This window comes from Tachysurus fulvidraco, chromosome 8, assembly GCF_022655615.1.
Source record: "Tachysurus fulvidraco isolate hzauxx_2018 chromosome 8, HZAU_PFXX_2.0, whole genome shotgun sequence".
NCBI classification, from domain to species: domain Eukaryota; kingdom Metazoa; phylum Chordata; class Actinopteri; order Siluriformes; family Bagridae; genus Tachysurus; species Tachysurus fulvidraco.
In genome coordinates, this window is record NC_062525.1 from 3582855 (window position 1) to 3593867 (window position 11013).

The window sequence follows — 11013 nt, forward strand, 5'->3', positions numbered from 1 at the left end:
CTGTTTTAGAGAGAATGTTGGGTGAAGCAGAGGGTGGAGAGATCCCCAAGACTCTGACTCAAATGTTCACACACTTCCTGATCTTTCAGATCAAACACAAGGACCAAAAGTACCATCAGAAATGTGACCCTGATCCTCAGCAGACCAGAGAGAGTATCCTGGCACTGGGAAAACTGGCTTTCCGCCAGCTGCAGAAAGGAAACCTGATCTTCTATGAGGAAGACCTGAGAGAGTGTGGCATTGATGTCAGAGAAGTGTCAGTGTACTCAGGAGTGTGTACCCAGATCTTCAGAGAAGAGTTTGGTCTTCACCTGGGGAAGGTGTTCAGCTTCGTACATCTGAGTGTTCAGGAGTTTCTGGCTGCTTTATATGTATTTTTCTGCTTTATTTTAAGAAATATAAATGTGCTTGTGGGTCAAAGCACTGGACTTTTTAATTTCTTCAGAAATCCAAACATGTCTGATCTCCTCAGGAGTTCAGTGGACAAGGCCTTACAGAGTGAGTATGGACACTTGGACCTGTTCCTCCGCTTCCTTCTGGGTCTCTCACTGGAGACCAATCAAACTCTCTTACGAGACTTAATGCCACAGACAGGAAGCAGATCTCACAGCAAACACGAAACAGTGGAGTACATCAAGGAGAAAATCAGGGAGAATCTATCTCCAGAGAAATCAATGAATCTGTTCCACTGTCTGAATGAACTGAATGATCATTCTCTAGTGCAGGAAGTACAAAGTTACCTGAACAGAGGAACCAGAGGAACCAGACTCTCTCCTGCTCAGTGGTCAGCTCTGGCGTTTGTGTTACTGACCTCAGTACAGGAGCTGGATGTGTTTAATTTGAGGAAATATCATCGATCAGATGAAGGTCTTCTGAGGCTGCTGCCAGTGGTCAAAGTCTCCAGAAAAGCTGAGTGAGTATTTTTAATTATAAATGTATTACTGCATGGTTTGTTATTTTAATGTAACACTGAACTGCACTGTTTGGATTAATGTTTGTTAATAGTTCCTCTAATCATCTTTAAACAAACCTCTGGTACTTTTACAGAAGATTGTTTCACTTTTTACACTAACATGTTATATCTGAACTGAGGGCTGGGACACATGGACAGCCTCTTATAACATCATATAAGTCATTTTTTAGCTTTTATATATGAATCATGAAAAATTAAGTGTTCTCTAAAATTTATGTAAAAATATCTATACAAAATATCTGCATGCATTTAAGAACTAAAGACATTTCTGAACTAAACACCAGTGAAAGACGTTTTCTTTTCTGTTTATTTTGAAAGTGACATTTAACAAAATTCTCACAGAAGAGAAAAACATCAGACTGACAAAATGGGATCAATATGAATAGAAAATATAAAAAGTAAATATTAAAACACTCTAATGTCCTTCAAGTATCTCTTTATGTTCACGTTCCTCGTCTTTTGTTGTGTGACAGTGATGTGGGGAGATTCACTCTGTCATGGCTCTTTTCCTCAATTGTTCTTTCTAATAAAAATAAAACATAAATGCGTTTTAAAAATTTAACCCAATATGAAGGAAAAACAAAAGTCTCCTTCAGTCTGCACTACTGCTAAACTTTACCAAGGACTGAGCTCGTGGTAAATAAAACATCAATCATAATTGTAACGAAGCGGAGTCGTATGGATCCATTTGCATCGTATTTATTAATATCGACAGAACAGACAGGCAGGGTCAAGCACGGCAAACACAATATCAGAGAAATGACAGAAGGTCAGGACAGGCAGCAAATAATCAGAGAGACGGGTAACAGAAACAAAGTCAAAACAATCGGAACAACAATCAGAAAAACGCTCAGAATGACTGCGGATGCAAGTCGAGACTTTGCAATGAGATCAAGTTCGTTTCCTTATTTAAGCGCGTCAGCTGATGGGGAACAGCTGGCGCCGTGTTTAGGTTGAGCGGAGTGTAGTGGGAAGTGTAGTCTGGGAGCGCTTAGTATTCTGGAGACGATTCTCTCCGTTGTGAGTGCGGAGGTGAGGCAGGTGTGCTGATCATGACAATAATTTTGGACCTCGTCACATTCGACAGATGAAGTGGGAAAATGTTCAGCTTTATCTTTATAAACAAGCTAGGCAGCTAACTCAGATGAGTGATGAATATTTTCTTGCTCTAACACTGAACTGTTTGTAGAGGATGGAGAATAAATGTGACTTTCATATGAATATTTTTATTTTGATGGGGTTCTTTTTTCTTTGCTTATCGAGTGTACAAGCAGGTAAAAAGAGAGAGGATGAATAATCTGCCACAGGTGAGTTTGGTGTCATGACCGCTGTTATTAAAAACTTCGAGCTCGACAAAGACACCAAACTGTTAATGACCGATCACATTCTTGTTCTTGGATCGTGATTGTTGTTAATCTGTTGTGGTTGAATTATAGACACAGTTTTTGTCTGGTTCACTGCATCAGAAGATGGTGGATGTGGTAAAAACAGACAGTGAACACAAAGACGGTTGCATGTGGCGGTGGATTATGGCTGTGTTTGTGTGTTTGAAATCAGTGTTCTGATATTTCATCATTTCTCTTCCAGTCTGCGTGAGTGTAATCTGACAGAGAAAAGCTGTAGAGTTCTGTCCTCAGTTCTCAGCTCAAACTCCTCCAGTCTGAGAGAACTGGACCTGAGTTACAATGAACTGCAGGATTCAGGAGTGAAGCTGCTCTCTGATGGTCTGAAGAATCCACACTGTACACTGGAGATACTGAGGTACACACACACACACACACACACACACACACACACACACACACACTGTGTTTAAGCTGCTTTGTAAATGTATTTAGTGAAGGTGACTGATGGATAAACACTGAGAGTGAGATCCACATCCTGGGAGCAGCGACACTAAAAGCAGTTTGACTGAAGCTTCTTCTTATTAAAATTCACCTTAAGGAAGTCAGCATTTGTTGATGATAAATAAATATTTGAGATTGTATTAAAATGATTGTGGATGTCACAGGTAACCAGTACAGTTCCTGTACAATGGGAGTTACATTCCACACACATTTAATAACATATTAATACTGTAGTCATACTAAAGTGTTGTACAGCATTTAAATAAAGATGTTGTGACAAACAGAAGTAATTAATAAACCAGCTTTTATCCTCCAGAACCATCACACTGGTCTAAATAGCTCTAACAGTGAGCTCTAAATCTTCTGTCAGCTCAGGTGTTTCCCAAAAAAGAGAATTCCCTGTGTAAATACTCCTACACACACACACACACACACACACACACACATACTAGTACTCCTATTTACATCAAAGTCAATAAATTAATTTCTCTGGTGTTATCTATCCTCATGGAGCTGCTACCACTTTATAGACCTGTTTCTGTTGTTCAATGGTAGCAAAAATATTCCTGAAAATGTTTGTAACACAAAGTAAAAGTGTGTAAAATGTACACAGATCTACACACTGAACACACTGTAATGCAGCAGTAAAGGACAGTGTGTAAGTGTGTAAATGTTCTCCAGCAGAACTTTCCCCAGAGCTGCTGAACACACTGTATGAAAATCTTTCTGCTAGATATAGAGACGTGTTTGTTCAGTGTGACCTCTCTGTTATTATCTTCTTACAGAAAGTTAAATACATCGTCTCATATGAGCTGAGACACATGGATCTGTCCAAGAGCAGCCCAAGTTTATACACTGACTGTTCATTTTATATTTTTATCCTGATATTAGAACCTTGTGTTCAGGTAGACACTTTATTTCTCACTGATGGAAACACCTCAATTCACTATCAGACAAATAAATCAAACACTTCATCATTTCTCTTCCAGTCTGTGTTGGTGTAATCTGACAGAGAAAAGCTGTAGAGTTCTGTCCTCAGTTCTCAGCTCAAACTCCTCCAGTCTGAGAGAACTGGACCTGAGTAACAATAAACTGCAGGATTCAGGAGTGAAGCTGCTCTCTGATGGTCTGAAGAATCCACACTGTACACTGGAGATACTGAGGTATACACACACACACACACACACACACACACACACACACACACACACACACACACACACACACACACACACACACACACACACACAGAGTGTTTAAGCTGCTTTGTAAATGTATTTAGTGAAGGTAACTGATGGATAAACACTGAGAGTGAGATCCACATCCTGGGAGCAGTGACACTAAAAGCAGTTTGACTGAAGCTTCTTCTTATTAAAATTCACCTTAAGGAAGTCAGCACTTGTTGATGATAAATAAATATTTGAGATTATTTTTAAATGTTTGTGGTTGTCACAGGTAACCAGTACAGTTCCTGTACAATAGAAGTGATTTGGTTACTAACTGTAATGGATAATGTTTTTTTGTGAAATACATAAAAGTGAGTGTTACATTAATCTAATCTACTTGGAATGATTAAATGTAGAAAATGTTTTTCTGTTTCTTCTTTACATTAAAATGGACAATTTTTTTCAGTGTTCCTCAAATGATAAAATGTGACTTTAGAGATATTATTGATGTGAGGAACAAAGCTGAGGTCAGAGTCGACTATTACTCCCAGATTTTTAACCTGTATCCGAGCTCATTGTGTTCAGGTAGACACTTTATTTCTCACTGATGGAAACACCTCATTTCACTATAAATCAAACACTTCATCATTTCTCTTCCAGTCTGTGTTGGTGTAATCTGACAGAGGAAAGCTGTAGAGTTCAGTCCTCAGTCCTCAGCTCAAACTCCTCCAGTCTGAGCGAACTGGACCTGAGTAACAATGAACTGCTGGATTCAGGAGTGAAGCTGCTCTCTGATGGACTGAAGAATCCACACTGTACACTGGAGATACTGAGCTACACACACACACAGAGTTTTAATAAACACTACACGTATGGTACCGTATGGTAACTGTAATTGTAGTGATCTGTTATATTGTCATTGTTGTGTGTGTGAGATGGAGAGTAAATGTACTGTAATTAAAGATTTTGTGTAGTTCATGTTTTCAATACTAAAACTGAGTGTGTTAAGTGTGAGAAGGTTTTCTTTCTTGCAGGATGTGTTACTGCAGTATTACAGATGAAGGTTGTGCTGCTCTGGCTTCAGCTCTGAGGTCAAACTCCTCATCACACCTGAGAGAACTGAATCTGTATAATAATTACCCAGGAGAATCAGGAGTGAAGCTGCTCTCTGATCTACTGAAGGATCCACACTGTAAACTGGAGACACTACAGTGAGTTACTGACTTACTGTCTCTTTACTATATGATATTGAGTAATATTCACTGTGTGCTGTAAAATGTCACATCTAATGTGTGGATTTAAGCTTCTGTTGTTCATAAGCAACGTGTTTAAATTTGTCTGTAATTTTGTCCTGTTGTGTTTTTCAGCATTAAGAAGAATAAACTCACAGGTCTGGTGTATGACAGGAGTCTCTCCTCAGACCTTTTTTCCAGGATAAATCAGTTATGGTGGTGAAGCGTTAGAACACGTCCCACATTTCCAGCAGTTTGGGAGCTGAATCATTCATATTCAGATGTAGAAGATCCATAACAATAACTGTGACTGATCACATCATTTTATCCTCTCAGCCACAACTTCACACTTTAACGTATTTTACAATCCAAAGTTAAATCCTTCAGCATCTACACACAACACAGAGATATCATCACACTAATTACACAAATACACATCCATGTGTTACAGATATTTATAGATTATTTTTACCTCTTTATTTGTATCTCAAATTTGTTTCTCCACAGATGATTGACTCACAGTTGTGATCTTGATTTATTTATTTTCATTTAAAAGTGTCTTCTTTTCAAACCCTTTTCACCAAACCTTTTTAAAATCTTTAAAATTCCTTTAAACATAAAGGAATCTTCTTTTTTGGTGTAGTTGATCAATTTTTCTATATTTCAATTTCTTCTTTCTTAATTTCCTCATGACATTTTTTACCTTGGTTTACCTTTATTTCTTCATCCAGTCCCCTCAAGTTCTTTCTCCTCACTTTTTTGAACTCCATGTGATCCTTACACCAATACAACATTTGTTTGACTGTATATTTGTAATCACACCCTCCAGTGTCACCCATATGAGGATGGGTTCCCCCTTTGAGTCCGGTTTCTCTCAAGGTTTCTTCCTTCACCAATTTAAGGGAGTTTTTCCTTGCCACTGCTGCCTGAGTCACCTCAGACTTGCTCACTGGGGATAAATACGTACACATACATACTGTGAACTATATATACCTTGAATTTTTATTATATTAATTCTTTATATTTCTCCTTATGTTTACCTTCTGTTCTATGTTTATGTTCTGTAAAGCTGCTTTGAGACAATGTCCATTGTAAAAAGTGCTATACAAATAAACTTGAATTTTTTATATTTTTGTTCTCTTTGGCCTAATTCATTCTCTAATCTTTTAAAAAAAAATTACTTTTACTTGTTATTTCTCTTTTCTTTCTTTTTCTTTCTCCCATTCTACAATATTTAATTAAAAATGTTTAATTAAAAATGTAACATTATATTCCTCATTCATTTAATTTCCTTTTTCTAAAATTTCTCTAATCGTAAAATCAGTCGTTTTTCTTTAAACTTTCTGTATTTAGAATCCATACACCTTGTCCCCTTTCTACATTATTCCAGTCTTAAAAAATAAAAACTCATGATACTCAAAGTTGTTCCCTTATATCTGATTTTCTCTGTAAAGTTTTCTACATTTCTTGTACACAAAATAAAGTCAATCCTTGTCCTGCACTTTATCCTTGTTTTTCACTATATCCCTTCTTTTCTTCCTACATTTCTCTCTCTCCACACGTCTACCGGGTTGTTTTCACTCATTAGATCCTTTAGTTCTTTTCTCTCTGTATCTGATTTAATAACCATCCAATCTGCCATATCGAGTTTACTGAAAACAGTCACTGCAAGTCCCATCGTTATTATTTCTTTGTTTCTTTAAAATTCTTTTTAAAGGATTAAATAATTCTCTCTTTTCTTTAATCTGTTGGGTCATGTACATTTACTAAACGGACAAAAAGGAGCTCAGATATATTCCCAAATTGAGGAGAAACTCAAATCAAAATCTTGAGACAAATGAGATGTCCTCAACCTCCAGTAGATACATAAATCCTCCTGAGATGTAGAACATAAAATGTTCCTCAACCAGGGTGTACTAGATCAAAGCATGGAGAGAGCCAACACTCCCAGCTAACAGGTATTTTCCCTCACATGTTCTCCCTCATTTTACTCCTAGCCTGGAGAAATCTCCCCGATAATGACCCCCTATTGCCCTCTAACGGCAGGGAGTAAAATTACAACTAACCAAAAGTAAAGAACACAGGGAACAGTTTACTGGAACTGTTACAACTGAAGATGTATCCCTTTGAGTTATCACATAAGCAAGGCCATATTCCATTTTCAGTTCTTATCGAGCACCTGCACACACCCCTAAAGTTTCCATCTTTCTAGCATGCACAAATGTAACAGTTAGAATAAGGGCTTCTTGTTCTTCCTCCCTAGTCTTTCATACAGAATTTACTGTGAAAGCACATAATTATATAAAAACACTCATGATATTTAAAATGTCCTCTACACCAGCCTCTAGACTGCTTTAAGCTGCTGTCAGGTAGTTTTCAAAAAAAGAAAAAGAAAAAACAAAACTAAGAAAAAACAAACTGAAATGGAGGAGAGCTTCACTCTCCTGACTTCTGCCACTGATAAATAAAATGATGTTGTTACAGAATTCAAACAGTAAAGTAAATGAATGCCTTTGTTAAAAGCTTACAGCACTTGGTATTCCCAGGCAGTCACACATCCAAGTACTAACCAGTCCCGACTCTGCTTAGCTTCCGAGATCAGACGAGATCAAGCATTCACAGGTTGGTTTGGCTGCAACAAAACAGTTAATCAGCTTAATGAGTTAGACATGTAATTTTCTATTAAATAATAGTCTGTAATTGATTTCATGGGACTTTTGCATAAAATAAGTAGTGTGTGTTGTCAAGATTGAGATCCAGTGTGTATCACAATGACAAAAAGTCTAAAACAAATAAACATCCCAAAATAACTTGTTAAAATGTCCAGCAATGTTTACAGTGTTACAAGTCTTATAAAATATTTACTATTCTACTGCATGAAGTGTATTCAGTAGTGTGGGTTGTATAATCTTTATACACTGATGATACTATTCCATATTCCTGATAACCAGTACAATAAAGATTAAATTCTCGGCTCAATCCTCATAGCAGTGTTTAACAATATACCAACACTCTTTTGTTGGAACCTTTCTGTGTGTCTGTCATTCCTGGTCCTATTAAATATACCAAGTCCTTGAATCCTGAACTGATTACTCTGTGAACTCTAACCCTAGACTGGCTCTTAACTCTGTACATCTGTGTACCTCATTTCATGTTCAACCATAGGGTTGCTGTGGATCTGGAGTCCATTCCAGGAATACTGGACATGTGACAAGAATCCACCATGGATGAGATAATATCGATCACTATGAAGTATATTAGAGTAGATAAATAAACTTTGTTTTGTGTCTCTGGCTGCTAGGGATGTAACTGAACATTAATACATCATTTGGATTAAACAGACACAGTGACCAAGAGCATCACTACCAGAGATATTAAGTGACGATGGCTGGGGGAGTTTGTGCTCTGTGGTAAAAAGTGTTTAGGCTTCACAGCTGACATTAGTGATGATAGTGGAGAAAGAAGCTGACTAGGATTTTATCTTTAGGGTGGCTTAGCCTTCAGTGAGAATTTAAAACAAGAAGAGATTTATATTATATATTATATGACTACATAGTAACCCAAAAGTTATGGTATTAATTAAAATGACAAAAGTGGACACCAAAATTTTATGCATGATGTAATGATGCCAGTCTTGACTCAAATCAGTTCATGTATGTGTGCATTCTCTACAAACAGTGTGTCCGATGAATGCAGCCATTAATAAAAAAATATTCACAAGACAAAGACCAAATCAATAAATGTTATTTTTATTTAGTATTGAATGGATTGTTTGCGCTACAACTCTGGTAATAAGAATAGTGAAATTTCACTATTGTTATAACTGATTTTTTTTAATGTCAACACAGTACTGTATATATACACTATGTACTACAGCCACACACACAAATCTGTGTACATTAAGTTCACTACTATAGCAGAAACATGCAGTAGTAGTACAACTTTTTATAACTGAACCTCCAACAAACTTGTTGTGGGATGGCATAAAATACATCCTCACAATACATACATTTTAAAAGAAATGTGTCCAATTAAATAATGAAAACTACTATGGTGGGCTTATAGAAATATGTATTTATTTGAAAAACATGCTTTTGTGGGAGTAACAGACACAGAACACAACCTTGCAAAACAATTTGAACACAAATAGAATAACAACCTCATGAGTGCCAAATTCCCTGGATTTGTGTAAATTCTTTGCAGTTATTTTTTTTTATAAATTACCTTCTATAACCGTCTTTGCGGTTTTTTAAAAATATTGCACTCTCTATTATTAAAAATATATGTATGTATACCTAAATAATTGTGTAAGTAGAAAAAACCCCCGCAAAAACTGCATTTAGAAATAGTTCCCCCTCTCCTTCCTCACAGTGGTTTGACCCACTGCCTGCTTTCCCAGTTCATGTCACCTACTCTGCACACACGAGTCAGGTGTGTGGCTGTGGCTCAGTTAATGTTCAACTCCATTAAGTAGGGTATTTTATTCACCTTGGGTCGATGTCAAGGTGGCCACTAGGGGATGACCCAGAAACAAGCTTCAATTCAACTTTAAAGCATCAAATCCTCCAAAAACACGAAAAAACCTATTTACCTAGTAAAGTTTATACTCTCAATAATTTTTTAAGCCCACACACAAAGCACATTATGATTCACAGCCTTCATACTATTAGAAAAAAAATTTGGACAAAACTGACCTAGGTGGCGCTAGACCGGTTTTTCCCTTACCTTTAGACGCGTCTCTTTTTTCACTGGGGTAATATATTCCAACACAAATAATCCACAAAAATCCACACAGGTCCAAGGAATTGAACCTGAATTGAAGAAATTGGTCGCGCCGTAAATATTCCGTTAGTGTTCTGAAAGCTGGAAACAGAAGTGCGCCATCATCTCGTTTTGCCGCTCTAACTCCTAATTGGGATATTCAGAAGCCTATGTCATATTTATAGCCCAGGTCCTAACGAATCAAATAAGCCCTCATTTGAGCCAATCGGTGCTTGTATGGCAGAGATAGACGGCTGAGAAGCCAATGGTGGCATGGCCTCATTTTTGGGAACCCGCCTTTGACTGACAATTACTCCTTCCAATAGCAATGAAATGGGCTGGGACCTATACAGCTGTTTACCCAATAAGCAGACGATTCCAACGGTATATGACATGCCTTACATTCTTTGCCTGTGTCTGCGTGAACTGGATGCGCATAAGAATTCTTGCGTAATCCCTGACCTTTTGTCCCTCTCACAGCTCAGGGTGTCAAGTTACAGGCCTGTTTTCACACCAGAGTGATAGAGAGAGAGTCTAGGCTTGTTTATGGCTTGTCAGACTGAGCCTGCAGCCTTTTATTTCAAAGTTATATAGTAAACAAGTACACAAAAACGCTGCACCAGACGAACATGGCTATGGGTCTTTTGGACCATTTTTGGGTCTTTTGACTTGAAATTTTTTTTGGTGAAAGCCAAGACATGTGGCTATGACTCTCAGTTGTTATTTGGTCCCTAACATGTTCCAGAAAAATAAGATTAATCAGTTTATAAGAAAAACAACCCAGGTGGACAGGAAAATCTGCATTCAAACCCCTGTAACTTTGTGCCAGTAAGGCTTAATCTGATCAATCTGAAACTAGTTTCTAAAACTAGAGAATCTCTTCTTTCAAATGAGACCAGGCTCACCCCTGTGTGTCACAGTATGTGGGAGCTGTACCACTTTTTGTTGGGTAGGTCATGTAGGCGAAAAAGCTGCAAAAGGGGGGCAATAAAGCGATTCTCTTTAATGTAGTTGATGCAGATTCTTTATGAATT

General features: G+C 37.5%; 1 protein-coding gene and 1 long non-coding RNA gene across 2 annotated transcripts; one reads left to right on the top strand and one right to left on the bottom strand.

The window, feature by feature from the left end:
* Positions 1-104: 104 nt before the first annotated feature.
* Positions 105-2612, top strand: LOC125145322 (NLR family CARD domain-containing protein 3-like; the record flags this gene model as incomplete). The annotated part of the gene is made up of 2 exons (XM_047817290.1): positions 105-913; positions 2561-2612. Coding segments are annotated over 2 exons (861 nt in total), but the record flags the coding sequence as incomplete, so codon positions are not given.
* Positions 2613-6119: 3507 nt separating this feature from the next.
* Positions 6120-10173, bottom strand: LOC113655062. Its single transcript, XR_007143689.1, has 3 exons — positions 9944-10173; positions 7747-7850; positions 6120-6167 (listed from the first exon to the last, which is right to left on the bottom strand). It is a non-coding gene; the product is annotated as an uncharacterized LOC113655062 (long non-coding RNA).
* Positions 10174-11013: the final 840 nt, after the last annotated feature.